Source organism: Zootoca vivipara, chromosome 4, assembly GCF_965207765.1.
Source record: "Zootoca vivipara chromosome 4, rZooViv2.hap1.1, whole genome shotgun sequence".
Taxonomy (NCBI): Eukaryota; Metazoa; Chordata; class Lepidosauria; order Squamata; family Lacertidae; genus Zootoca; species Zootoca vivipara.
In genome coordinates, this window is record NC_142587.1 from 57,972,989 (window position 1) to 57,988,136 (window position 15,148).

Here is a 15,148-nt window from a genome sequence, read left to right on the forward strand (position 1 = left end):
GCTAGACGAATTTAATTCGTTCCACGGGTCTTTTCTTATAACAAAAAATTCATCTAGCGAATCCCATAGGAATGAATTGAAATTTTTTTCGAATTTTTTTTTTTTGCCCATAGGAACGCATTAATTGAAGTTCAATGCATTCCTATGGGAAACCGCGATTCGCTAGACGAATTTTACATAAAACGAATTTGTCTAGCAAGGCAACCTCCGCTCAAAAAATCCTTTCATTAAGCGGAACATTTGTTAAGCAGGGCATTTGTTAAGCGAGGCACCACTGTAAAATATTTACAGCAATACAGCAGATTACAGCTGTAATAGTAGCACCTTGTCTTATACTATTATTTGTAATAAGATTTATTAGTCACTTGTTACCTTAAAGATTCCAAATGACCTGTGTTTTTTAAAATGGAAAATAAATACATTATACCATCTGAAATTCATATAAAACATTAACATTTTCATACAAACAACTACAATTCACATACACACAATAACAGTCACAGAAAGCTTGGAGTACCCCAAGAAGTTCCTGCACTTCCTAAAACTCATCTTCTGATGATAAAGGGATTTTCCCAGATTGAATTACACTTTCTGCCACTTTCTGGGGAAAGAATGAATGAACTTGTACTATCAACAGTAATCTTGAACAAGTCAATATTTTCTGGGAAGATAGAATGGATAACACAATCCTCTTTTCGCTGATTTAAAAGCTGATTAGGACTGTAATAAAATGGATGAATTAATAATTGGTATCAATAAGTTATTTAATCTTATATGTTTAATGATGGGCAATGGCCACCATAGGGCCGGCCCTACCCTTGCCTTAGGTAGCAGTTGCTAAGCAAACAGCACTCCAGCTCTTTCTCCTGAGGCCTCTGACTATTCCTGTCAGTTGGCAATCAGAACCTTCTAACTAGATCTGCTGCCCTTGGGCGCCCTGAAAGATGGTATCCCATTGCCAATGTTGAAATAAGATTCAGCTGCCAGCCTGGTTGGATTCTATGGATGGAATGTGATCTCATCTTTTGCTTCAGGTAGCACAATGTATTGGGCTGACTCTGATGGTTGCTAAACAAGGAGGTGATTATCACACCACTGGAGAGACTTTCTCTCCTTCAACTTTGTTTATTTTAGATTAATACTGTAAGCTATCATACAAATGTTTTTATGTAGAAGGTAGTAGTATGAATTGATTTTTATAAAAACACATTTTCACACACTTGGTGAATGGAATTGCCTTGCAATAGTAAACCAGCCCCTACCCCCACCAATGCCTCACCTCCAAAAAAATATACCTTTATTCTTTAGTGGCTTTCACAGTTTCCAGTAAACTTCACCAAACAGTTGCCCATCATCGGGGGTAGATTTGTTTTTCAAACACCTCCATTCTACAGCTATAATGTATTGACCCCTAGCAGAGGGCTGATAGCTCCAGAAATTAAATCTGGCCCCTGACTGCCACAACATTGCCACAATATTGTCATGGACACATTGCTCCTTAAGGCTTTCTGCAGGCTGGAAAAAGATAGCAATTTTAAAACACCTTACATGGTTCCCCTGAGAGGAGACATGCCTCCAGACACTTCAGAAGTACATAGTCTTGCCACACTTTCACAATCATTCCATCATCTAGAGTGGCTGTGTTCTGCGTTATGACTGCTCATTGAAAGTCTCTAGATGACTGGCTTTCTACATGTTTAGAACTACTGTGTGAAACATAAAATGGCCACTACTCAGCAAATTTTCAATCTTCTTAATCAATGTAATTTCATGTGAAGGAAATGACAAAATAAATGACGAATGTACCACAAGGTAGTACATTTATCTTTTATTTTGCTATGATAATGTTTAATGCAAAACCATAGTGGTGCTAAGCCAGTGTGTCTTCCACACATTTTATATTGACTTTCACTACGTGTTTGAGAGTAGGGAACAGTGGGAGAAACGTTACTAAAATCAATTCTGCATTCGCCAAGCTGAATTTTGCAATTCCCCTCTAAAGAAGATTGTTACCCAACTAACCATATGGTTGGGAAACATTTAAAACATGCATCTATAGTTGCAAAGGAACTGGCAGGATTTCACAATGAACTTCCTTGCGTGCCTTCCTGGCTGGTCAGGCATTGCATTCTACAAAAACTAGTAACAGTCATGCTTAGTAGTTTCAATATTTATCTAGCAACCATTTATTTTTCTTTTAAAATGAGCTTCAGTATAAACGAGAATCCCCTATTCACTTCAGTGGATAAATTGAGCAGCTACACACAGACACTCAATGTCTCTGAGAGATGCATTTTTTAGGTCAGCATACACACATTATTATCTTCCTATTGTTGGTATAGCATGTTTTTGGTGTTCTGAAAGCACCTTTCCGTAGAAGATTTTACTTACACCTTACATTTCCTTGTGTGGAAAGTCAGAACACCATATAGGAACCTCCTATTGGGGAGAGTCTTATGACATTGTTGGACTGCGCTTGTGTAGATACTCCCCCACATCCTTCCATGAAGATATTAACCTGAGAGGTACCTGAGCCATTTGGTGTTGGGATTACTTTGAAGATAATCAATTTGTTCTGTAAAAAAATCCCCAAGTATATTGGTATATTTTAGTCTTTGGAGAATTGGCTTCACTAATGTTTGGCTATTTGAAAGGAGGGGGAAGAAACAGCCTCCATTAAGTGTTTATGCTCTTTAAAATGACAGATGGAAACAGCCACCATTAACTCTTTCTCATCTGCACGCAAACACAATTGGGAAGGGGCTGGCTTCTGCCATGGTATTTATTGTGGTGTTCCTTTTTAATTAATCACTCCAGTTTATCGAAACTTTGATCAACTTAGTGTTGCAATCACTAAAAACCTTTCCACCAAGAGCCATTTATCTGATGCTTATGGTAGCAGTTTGATAGATATGAAGTGCATCCGTTTTGTGCATTACCCTTGGACAAAACACAGCTGTATGGTGACATTTTAAAAACCACAATGACTCTAATGTAATTAACTGGTTTAAAAGGGAGCACATATATAGGAATCCTGACGTGCCTTTTTTGCATTCTTTGTTGAACAAATCAAACTGTGTGATGATCTTGACCTGTCTGGTACTAGGGCAGGAAGACTCTGAGCACAATGCCAAAAGTAAAAAAAAAAATCGTAGTCATGAAGTTGCTTGTGTGGTACAACAGAAGGAAGCCTCCGGGCAAACACTGAGGGCAGTATAACTGCATGTGTAGCCTTTGTTACTGGACTTTTGGTATCTCAATAAACCTACAAGCATTTTTTTATGGAGTTCAGTGGGCATTGAACAGGGAGGGAGCAAAGAAATTGGTGTGCCAGAGGTGATATGACCTCTGTGTGGCAACTGCTCATGTTGTCTGCATAGCATGCAGGTATGGACACCTGCAAAGCAATGTCTGCAAAAGCGCTTTTAGAAAAACCCCAAACTGCAGGGTTTACTGGCTAAAGTGCACACACAGACATACTGTTCACACAGTAGCATGTAAAGAGCTCCTCCCTTCATTCCTACAAGCAAGCAGGGAAGTGGTAGCCGGTGGAGAATTCTATTCTCCTACAAATGGAAAAAGCTGCTTGATGAGGATGAATGAGATTAACTTTGTCGAGGAGTGGATGGAGGATTGGGCAGAACCACAATCAAAATTGCTGGAATCTAAGGGCTGATTTACATGTGTACTTGATTTCTGTACATTTCAGTTTCAGACAGGATCCTGATTGCATAAACTGACTCCCAAACTGTATTTTAAGTTCTATCCATGGTGACTCATTCACATGTGTGCAGGTCATTACTTCCTGTTGCAGTTCTCAAATCATGAGCATATGCTTATGAACAAAATTTAAGTGCATTGCAACTCCATACCACCTACGTAACTGTCCCATTTTTACTGGGACATTCCTGGAATTACAGAAGCTGTCGAGCACCTTGGCTGGTTGCTGCCGCCTACCACAACATGCACGAAAAGGGCCGTAGCTTCGTGATGTACAGCGCCACTTCTGGAAGTAAATCACTGTGGGCCTCCTTGTGTGTGTGTGGTGGCAGGCAGCCCCCGGCACACAAGTGAGTGGTGGTGCAGTGTGGCATGCAATAGTGGGCTGCATGCGCACACACAAGCCACTAAGGTGTTGTTTGTGGAAGCAGTGGCACGATGGGGTGCAGGGGGGCGGGCTAGTGGACAAGCAGTGGCGGCAGTGGGATGGGGGGTACAAACCAGCAACTGGTGGTGGTGGTGAGATGGTGTGTGTGTGGGGGGGTGCGAGTCAGCAAGCGGCAACAGCAAGCTAGTGCAGCAGGAGGGGAGAATGTCCCAATTTCTTCTTAGGGGGTGGTGGAGCAATTCAGTGGTTTGTTATTTTATTTCCAAAAATGAAACAGAATTGTGCTTATAGATCAGATAGATTCTTCATAAATTTCCTATGTCATTCTCCTGTTTAACGGTGGATAAAATGAATTCCAAAATAGCAGATACAAAAAATAAAAGTCATGCTAAACATTCATTATTCAAAATATAATTGTGGGTTTTAAAGACCAATATATGCAATGTGGAGACTGTATACCATTAATGAATATTAACCAGGGTTAAGCTTTCTAATGTTATTTCAAAGGCATTTAGGAGGTTCAGATTTAAAACAGAAAATTTTAGATTTCATAAAGAAATTGAACCCATAATTAATCAGCTACTCATATCATTGTAGCTGGTTTCTACAACCTATTTGGCAGTCACACACACACACACACCCCATTTGCATTTATTCCTACAATAATGAGAGGTGATGAGCTGATGATAAAGCTACATTTTTCTGGCTTCCAACTGTGTAAATTTATGCTTAGAGGCAGAGATGGCACATAGGTCTGTCATCAAAGGTCTTTAGTACAATCTTCCAAGAAGACTGTCAAGGTATTTGCAAGTTCTGCAAAACAGCCACAAACAGATAACATCTGGTATGATTATTTTTGCTGGAAATACCTGTAAGCATTATCGGATGACACCCACATGCACAGAAACTTGTCTTCATATTCAGTTTAAAAAAGAACTTCAGGTGACATTACAGATAAGGTTTTCCTGTTTCCTGCAGGCCTTGTAAATTAAACTGGGTCAGAGCTAACATCGGCTGCTTCATCATCAGATGTGTGTGTGTGGGGGGGGTCCATTAGTCAAAGTTTCTTCAGCCAACAATACTGCTTATTTTCTTGTATTCTGTGTAGGCAGTTGAGCCAAAACAATCCCCTAGAAAACTTTGTTTACCGTGGTAGCTCCTATTTATTTCAGTGATGCCTATAGAGAATAGCTTCTTAATGGTTTCCTGTTCATGAGTGCATGTTAATGTTTTTAATTTTCAATTTTTTTCAGTGAGACGTTCCTTGTTTTAAATTTGCATGTTTCTTCAATCGTGTTCATATATCATAACATTCTCATTTTAAGATTTTTTTCTTTTTTTTACACTAAAGACAATTTTGGAAGTTGTAATACATGTAACAAAAGACAATTTAAAATAATGTTAAAATAGATTGTTGTGATGGTAATTTAGGCCCACTTTGCTAATCTGTCACTCTGTGATTGTAAAGATTCAAAATCATAATGAATTGTCTCATCATCAGTTCTACTATTATATACCTAAAAGGTGAATGGGAGTTTAAAGATCATTTTGGTTTTGTGTTGCATTTCCAGAGCTCGCTGTCCCCCATCTAAGATCGTGCTACATGAATGTCAGGCATCCTTTTTTTATTAAAAAAAAATAGGTGCAGCAAGAGGATGTGGTTGAAGGTTTTTTAATGGTGACAGAAAACTTCCAGTAATCCAAACCAGATGGTTCTAATCTACTAACCTCATTTTTAAAAATAAATAAAAACGATTACGATACTCAGACAGAATTTACCTGACTATTTTGCATGGCAGATTTTTCTGAGGGTTGCTGCACTAGATCACTGCACATAATGTGAATGTGTGTGAACTTAATTAGATAAAATAGCTGCTTATCTAATTTGAAAAATATCTGAGATTCAGAACAAGAAGCAACAATTTAGAGAAAAATATCACTTCAAAGGAAAGAGAGCAGAAGAGTTGTGAGCCATGCCCCTGATGCTGCTTTGTCCACATCTTTGGATGTTAGGCTATTCACCCAGTAGGGCAAAGAAGTGAGTACAGAATTTGCCTGCCTACTCACATATGTGACTGCATAATTTTCTTTTATAGTGCAAATGCATGGAAAGTGGCTAGTCTTTGTACAGTGGGCATGTTGTCCAGCTGGGATCAACTTGCCGAGGCATTCATTGATAAGAATTCAAGCTCTTATTAATTGATGTACTTTTTTTAGAATAAGTATATCTACTGCTTTTCCAACATCAAAGTGCTTTTCAGCTATAGAGAAGTGAATTAAAATAATAGACCCCCTCTGAACAACTCATGGGAAAAGGGAAGGGGAATTGTCCTGTCTGATATGCCTGCATAGATGGAATGTTTGTAATAGTGCAATGTTCAATTCAACCCAGTGTCATTTAAACTGTAGGAGAGATTACAGAGGCCACATGGAGATCATATGAATCTTCTTCTTCTCCTCTTCTTTGGCAATAACTCGTAGCCGAGTAAGATTGTCTTACATAAACACGGTTTTAACAATGAGTTCATAAGTGACTGTGGAAGCCAATTCTGGATCCACACGTCCTTCCACAGTGGGGACATTGGTTTCTGGGCAGGAGTTGATCACAGTGTGGATTTGCCAAGCATGCCTTCCTCTTAGCACGTTTCTCCCTTGCGTCCTCCTTATCCACTTATCCACTAATCCACCATTAGTCAAACTTACGTGCATAGATTTCATTAAGTCTGCTCCCGGTATGACTTAGTTGGACACCCAATGTAACCAAGCCATCTGCATACTGAACCCATGTCACTTAAATAACCTATACAGTACAGTCTTCATTTGGTTCCATTCTTGCTCTAAACAATGCAGTGCTGGGCCAAACATGGAACAGCTTCAGTACTGGGGGTTTTTATACACTTTGCTCTTCCTTTTCTGCATCTAAGTCAGCAGGCTTCAGTTTTTAACATCTGTCAAACAGCTACTCAGCTGGTCCCAGTTATTTGTAAACTTCAGTGCGCTGGATCAACCTTGCATTTACTTTACATTTAAAAAGTCCTTTTACAGATTTACAGTCCGCTATATAAATGAACTGGAGACAGGGCAATCCAATAATATTTGAAATAAATTTTCCTCACTTTGCACTCAAAGGTGAAACCTCTGTAGAATTGACAACACAAAGTCCTTCACTCTATATTTTTCTTCCTTATTAACCTGCTGCCTGCAACATCAGCCATTTGTGCTCATTGAGCTTACAAACCTTCTCCTCCAAAAATCCTAAGAAAAGATTTACTTATTTTTATTTATTTAGGATTCCATGATATGGCATATTTGCTATGCATAAAACTGTCATTTGCTTTTTTAAAAATAAAAAGTTTAGGTTCAAAAAATCTGGTGGATTGGGGGCTGCTTGGGCATGAGGTTGTTTATAAGCCCTGTTATATTCACTGCAGCACTCAACCTCAGGTGATATAAAGCATGCAAAAAAGAACTTTCTGTCAGTTTTATTATTTCTAAAAAGGTTCCCCTTGAAGGAGAAGAGTGACCTTGTTCTGCTGAGCTGACATGTGCCATTGAATTAATGGCTGAGCTTCGCTTTAGGGAAGCTTGCAGAAACATTACAACTCTCGTGGCTGAGTTTGCTGTGCACATTAATCAGGTAAACCAAAATGATGCATCAAACACTCATTTAAAAGTAGTAAAATTCCTCCCTCCCCTCCACATTCCTTTAAAAAAATCTTCCTAAGAATTAGTGTACAGTTGGTCATTGCTTATGGTCAAGGGCACTGCTGGATGGATACAGTAAAACATAGCTGAGGGGACTGGAACTTTTCTTAATCTCCAGCTACTAAACAAGCTCAAGAAGGAAGTTAGATATAATAGGGACAGGTTAGGACCTGTATTTAATACAAACCTTATCTCCTAGAACATATTTGCTCTAATTCTCATGACCATAACATTATTTGACATTATGATTCATAACAATGTGGTAGCAACATTGATAAAAAAGGAACGAAAGGGTTTGATCACACTTCCAATGAAGACAACAGGGAGTTTATCATTCATTTAATGGAGGCCATGATCAATGGCTTCAGGCAAGACAAACAGTTTCTCCCATTGACAGTGATTTTTGTAATAGTCTGTTAATGAGATTTATGAAGTATTTAATAGTGCTTAAGGGTCCAATGCACCTTTTATTTTTCCTGAGTCATTTTGTGGTGGTCGTTAACTGAACATAGTGCTCTTCTGGAGCTCCCAAAACTAAAGTTGTGATAGACATGTCCACAAAACAGATTTAAAGCAGATTGCGCATGCACACACACACTTGTAATGAAGAAAGCATTCATCTAGAGCAAACATCCCCAGAGTTCGGCCCTCCAGATGTTTTTGACTACAAATCCATCATCCCTGACCACTGTTCCTCTTAGCTAAGAATCACGGGAGTTGTAGGCCAAAACATCTGGAGGGCCACAGTTTGGGGATGCCTGATCTAGAGCTACCCAAATTGTGGATCTCAACATGGTTGAACATCCCCATTTTTCAAATTCAATGACCAATAATCACATAGCATAGGGCAAAGAAGGTAAATGCATTTACAAAACTGAAAGCTTAAGCTTATATTAAAGAACTGAGATGCTTTCAGGAAATGGTTATTTATTATGTATGTCAATATTTGCCAAACATCTCCACAGTGACACAGCCACTAAACTTGCTAACAAAGTCAGCCACAACCTGCTTTTTGAGACCAGATCAGAAGGCTGCCTTTACAAAGAGAGCATATATTATGTTGAATGCTCCAGTTCTATAAAGCCCAGAATGGTTTGCACCGATGGAAGCAGCTATGGACTAGGTGGAGTGCTTCCACAATGGCATGGCTCAGAATGGATGCAATCTGCTCCATAATTCTTAACAAAGCAGAAAAGTGCCATGCACGAATAAAAAGAAGCGCCTTGTAAAAAAGCTGGATGAATATTTGAGATGTGAACAGCTCACTAAAGTCTCTCAACAGTTATCCTAAGAAACTAACCTAGTTCCAAAGGAGCACTTATGGTGATGAAAAAGTTTATGGCCATATTAAACAAAAGATTTTGCACATGGGACAAATAAAAGCCAATGTTATAAAAGCAGGTGGATGAACCTGATTCCTGTTCAGAAGACCAGCACATGATCTCCCACTTCTTTATCCTTTGTCTTAGTGGTGCATGAGGCCCTGTGTTGTCTTTCCTGCAGTGCATATTTACCATAGGTGCAATCTAATAAGCACTGATCTCATATAACTCCCACATGTGCTTATAACTTGGCAAAGTTATTTTTATCATTAGCAAGATTCAAAGATTTGCCCTGGCAATTTGCACACGGGAGAGAGGCTGTGGGGAAAAAGAAGTTGTCCATGTGACGCCCCTTCTCTCCCCAAAGCAAAGTCAAGCACCTGTCCCTTGGAGGGCGAGGTTCCAGGGGCAGAAGAGAGCAGCAGCTGGCATTTTGGGCACGGAGCTTTGCATGTGGGCATGACGAAGGCGCTACTGGGTTGAGCCCAGGAAGCGCTTTGCGCGACGCTTCGCCACCGGCGGGATTCAGGGGGCTCTTGGGCTCTGCGTGCTGGGCTCCTCCGTAGCCCAAAGGCCAAAGGGGGGGGGACTGATTCCAGGACACAAATTTGCTTCCCATCGTTTTAGTGCCTGAACTCTTTTGGACAGAGAGAGCAGAGATACGGAGCAGCGGCAGCGGCTTCGCAGCCACCTCCGCGGCACCCCCTCAGCCTGCGGCTTGGCTTGGCCGCGCAGCGGAGGGAGAACCGGCCGAAACAAAGCAGCCCCAAGAGCGAGGCAAGTGAGCAGCTGAAAGGCGCCTAGAAAGAGCCGTTGCCGCGACCGCCCTTTGCTTGCCTCCTCTCCATGGGTTGCGTGGGGGGATATGGGCGATTCGCCCACCGCGCTACTACTGTGGAGACGGTGGCAGCAAAAGCAGCAGAAGCGCCAGCCCTGTCCTGATTGCGCTGCTGGGGCCGGGCTCCCCCCACCCCCAGGAAGCAAGAAGGGCGGTATGTCATTTCTGTTATGTATTAAGTTAACTGCAGTAATCCTTCTGGCCACCGTGGCTGCAGTTCTCACCCTGCCCACTGTGGCTGCAGTTCTCACTCAGGTCCACAACATGCAAATGAAGGATTGAGAGTGCTGTTCACGGATTAGGTAGCTAGGGGAAGTTTGTTACTGTTGCAAGTTACTGACTACTATATAAGCCAGTTGGCTAAGCTACTGTTCAGTCTGGACTCAGAGCTAGAATAAAGAGCTGGTTGTTTTGAGAGCTGTGTCTTCATCCTTCTTACCCACTATTTTACAATTTCCCTTACAGGGAGAGGAGGGAAAAAAAACACAGGTCTTGCATTGCACTGTTTTTTCTCCTCTCTCTACAGCCGCCTCTTCCTCCGCTCGCCACTTCCCACATGTCCCCAGGACCTTTCTGGCTCCTTCATCCCCTGGCGAGGGGTGGGGGAACCTGAAAAACACGCTATCGCCGGGTCGAGAGCGCATGGAAGCGCGCTGTGCCGCTGCTCCTCCTGCAACCCTTTTCTCTGGAAGTCAATCCAGCCGGAGGTCCCTCCCGCACCCTGCAAGGCCGCCGCCCCCCTTGGCCGCCAGCTCAGCGACCTTGCAGAGAGCGGCCCAAGACTCTGGTCAGGCCTCTTGTGACACCCGCGACCTGCCTTGGCCCTCCTGCCAAGAAACCTGAGCAGGGAGGAGCAGGGAAACGAGAGAAGGCAGCGGCCTCTGTGCTTTTTAAGCGGCGGTGGGGACAGGAAGCGTGGAAGTGCTGCTCCGACGATCAGCTGTCTGGTGGGTGCAGCGGCGCCCCTGGTGGCCAGGCGCCCCGCGCCACCGCACCCGGGCCTGGAGATGGCCCTGCTGGTGGGCAGAGCTGGAGGCGGAGCACAGCTCAGTGGAGCGTGAGTTCGGCATTCCTGCCCGCCACGCCATGCGCTCCAGCTTCCCATTGCGCTCTCTGGTTGCCTGCCACGCTTGGCCTTGCCGAAGGGCGCGACAAGGAGCTGGAGGGAGGGCACAGTGTGGTGGGCGGGAACACCAAACTCGCACTCCGCCGGGCTGTGCTCCGCCTCTGCCCACCAGCCCCGCCAGCGGCGCTGCTCTCGCCCACGGCTGCACCAGCCCTGCTTCTAGGGGGGCAGCTGCCCCGCGCTGGGTACGCCCATGCCTCACATTCTTCTTCTCATGGCAAATCATCCAATCAGAAAGATTTTGGTGCCCAAAGGGAACCTCCTGCGTTCTTGCTCCTTCTTAATGGGTGCATGCAAACCCTTCCCTTCCTGCAGCACATTTTATGTTCAGGGAGATTAATTTGCTTAATGTAGTCATCCTTCCAAAAGAAAATCACTTAATTTTATGGGATTCTGAATACCAGTGTCAAAATCAATGGCCCATTCTCTTCCAAGAGACTTGCATTTGCTTTAAAAGCTTTTTGTAAAACTGGAAAATAAGGCTCCCACATTACACCAATGGCTTCACTGGGCAGATACTCACTGAAGCTGATGTGGCGGCTGGCACAGGTGAGCAGAAGGACTCAGGAGTCACGTACACACACACACACACACACACACACACACACACACACTGCAGGCCCTCAGCTCCTCAGTGTGTTTTTCTACGCTGTTGTCATGGGGTTGAATGCATTTTAAAAGGTGGCAGCTATATTGATTACTTAATGGGGAGAAAAAAGAAGTTGGGACTGAGAATTGCTGAAGTAGCCCTGCGTAATGCTCTCCTGTGCAACAAGGCCATTATCTAGAATAGTGGAAACCATCCTGCAGTTCTTATTAATGTTTAATAAGTACGGCACAACACAAAGGTACATGACAAAATAGCCCAAGGCCTTTGCTCAGATAGGATAGAAGATTGTTGTGAGCCTCGAAAGGAATAACTGATTTCCCTCAGCTCTGGCTCTTTATGAGAACAGCAACGATAAGCATTATTTCCCCTCTGCTCCACAGTGCCTCACTATCACGTTGGCACTTCAATAAACAGGGATTCATCGTAGGCATCCCGAACGCTACTGAAAGGCACTGGCTGCTAAATTTGTATCATGGCACGAGCCTGTTCCTCAATTAAACATTGTGGTGAATTGTAGCCTGCCTTCATTTATCTGCAGTGCTGTGGGGCATATTCAGCTCAGGACTGAAAAGTCAGCAAAAGGTGTTAATCCTGCCTGATAGGCCCATAATGTTTGGTGCTGTGTGTGTTATTTCACACTATTGAGATGCCTCTCACCACTTGTCAGGATATTGTTCATTGATTTAATATAGAAAATCTGTAAATGAAATGTTAACTGTATGAACTGAAGGAGGTATCCGATGCCCTTTTGCAAAATGTACACACACACACACACACACACACACACACACACACACACACCATATGTAATGGGTAGCAATGAAAATGCTCTGTTACCATGAATCAAATAAGGGGGCAAAGTAAACTTGATGTAAAATTAGAGTAAGCCAGGAGTGGAGAAGCTTTTGTAGCTCAAGGGCCACATTGACAGACTGTTCGGCGGCTACGTGCATGGGATGGATGTGATAACCCCAGGCCTGAAACTCTCACATGCACCAGTAGTGGCTCACTAGGTGGGGCACTACTAGTTTCAAGCAGATGGGGCATTGCTGCCTGCCAGGAGGGAGGGGAGATGAGACAGGGAGATCAGTGTGTTGCAAGCACATTGGCAAAACCAATTTGGCCGTCCTGCTGGTGTGTTTGCACCATGATGGCCACCCCATTGCCCCATTTTAGGGGGTGGAGGAGGTGTTGAAAATGAATAGCACTGCAACCCTAAGCAAGTTTACTCTGAAGTCATTTCCACTGCACTCAATCAGATTTTTTTCACTAGTGAGATTGCAGCTCTAGATAAGGAATTATTCCTGAGCCTTGAGGATTAATGTGGGCTATAAAATCGAATAAACAATCAAAAGAGGGTTGCAGCTAGCAAGACTGATCTTCATGTGATTGCGAACTAGTTGTCCAAATGATAATTTTATTCCATCAGTAAATTGTCTATTACTCTTTATTTTTAGTTTCAAAAGAAAGTGAAAGAAATGAGAACTAACACAGGTAGTAAATTTGTGATTTATTACCAGGATTGTAATAAGATGAGGCACCTTCCAGAGTGAAAATTCTCTAAGGAAGCTACTTTGTAAAGTGTACAGTTAGTGTCAATTGCATGAACATCGTTCTTAGAATCACCACTGCTGAACTTAAATGCACACTTGTCACTTTGCACAACGGTCAGCAATGTAAACATACCCATAATGAGACTCTTTCAGAACCAACCATCAAACCCTTGCAGAACTAAATGGGCAATATGTAAATATAGCCAAACTACCTTTAATACATATGTTTCATTGTTATAAAAGAAACGGAATTAATAGAGTAGGATTCAGTAATACTTAAGAGTAGACTCGCTGAAACCAGTAGGGCTTAAATTAAGCATAACACCAAATCTGGATCCAACTCATTGTTCCTACCTTATCCATTGTTGATTTGATCGCAATTAAAAAACAAACACTTTATAGTACATTAGGAGTGTTTGGCACCTGTGTAGAAGAGAACAAAAAGTGTGTGTCTTGAGGCAGACATTTAAAGCACATCCAATGCACATTTGAAACACATGACTTTTCCCCAAAGAATCCTGGGGACTAATTTCCCCTCCCAGAGTTACAGTTCCCAGCACCCCTAACAAACTACAGTACCTACAATTCTTTGGAATGGGGAGTCATGTAGGCTGGATGTGCTTTAAATGTATGGTGTGGATTTGCCCTTAATTCCTTTAAAAGTCAACTGTAGCTCAGGGTGAGATTGTTGAGCAGAGCCATCCTTTGGGACTGGACTCAGGATAAAGGTAACAACTGATACCTTCCAATTCTGCAAAGTTCTGGTTGACTCATCTATAATGTATTTAATTATCATCGCTGACCATATGTCAAATATGAATGCATAACATGTACCAACTGGAACACTCAGAAAAGTTATGAAAACTTTGTATCAGCTTACTCTAAAAATAAATAATTATGCCAGTGTGTCTATCTACATTTATTTTATTTATTTTTTTATAGCGAGCAAGTAGCTTTGGGAACTTTGACCAACGCAGACATCAGTCAGTTTCAAAGCCAGATGATTCATCTGAGGTTTGTATATTACTCAATCTAGTTATTTTACATAACGGCTCCTTAACTTTTGTACATGCAACAGAAAGCACATTGTGCAAAATACAGTGGATTTTGTACCAACTGAGTGAGCAACTGACTGCTGAATTGAGTAAAATTTGTACACACTTAATGATTTGATGATACAGCACACAGAACCTTGGTTCTGGGAGGGGAAAACACTCAAACAGGTTACTGTTGAGAAGTTGTACGTCTCATAGTCATCTATTGACTATTAAACCTTGGTTCTGGGAGGGGAAAACACTCAAACAGGTTACTGTTGAGAAGTTGTACGTCTCATAGTCATCTATTGACTATTAAACCTTGGTTCTGGGAGGGGAAAACACTCAAACAGGTTACTGTTGAGAAGTTGTACGTCTCATAGTCATCTATTGTCTATTGCCTGTGACAGTGCTGGTGATTAGTTATACACGCACCTTCCATGCTTTTGGAGATTTGCATTGGCATGTCCAAACACAACTGGACAAGGGCCAACAAATCTTGTCTTGCCTTGTTGCCAGTCAGAGTACTATCATCTTTACCCTAGTCCCCCATCCAAGTACAGGGGGAAGGGCCTTCTTACATTATGTTGAATTCAACGCTCAGCCTGGCTGTGGGGTGTGAGAAAGAAATCTACTGGCTCTCCAAGTATCTCTGAGGTTCAATGCAGTATCAGGGAGAGTCTTTAAATTTCTCCCATGCTTCTGAAGCCAGCCTGGTACTTTTCTAGGCACTGAAGAATGGCAGGGGCTGTTCTTGATTTTGTGCTCTTTCCAGAGCAAAATATGTAGATTCTTGCCAGTGGAACTCTTACACAACTTGCCTGCAATGAACAAACTGTAATTTGGGGCAGA

General features: G+C 42.3%; 1 protein-coding gene across 2 annotated transcripts in view; it reads left to right on the forward strand.

The window, feature by feature from the left end:
* Nucleotides 1–15,148, forward strand: part of SAMSN1 (SAM domain, SH3 domain and nuclear localization signals 1) — a 62,772-nt gene that overhangs the window by 24,275 nt on the left and 23,349 nt on the right. For both annotated transcript variants that reach the window (XM_035116043.3, XM_035116044.3), the window contains one exon: nt 14,205–14,276. In XM_035116043.3, coding sequence (XP_034971934.2) covers nt 14,205–14,276 — 72 coding nt within the window. The remainder of the gene's footprint in view (nt 1–14,204; nt 14,277–15,148) is intronic.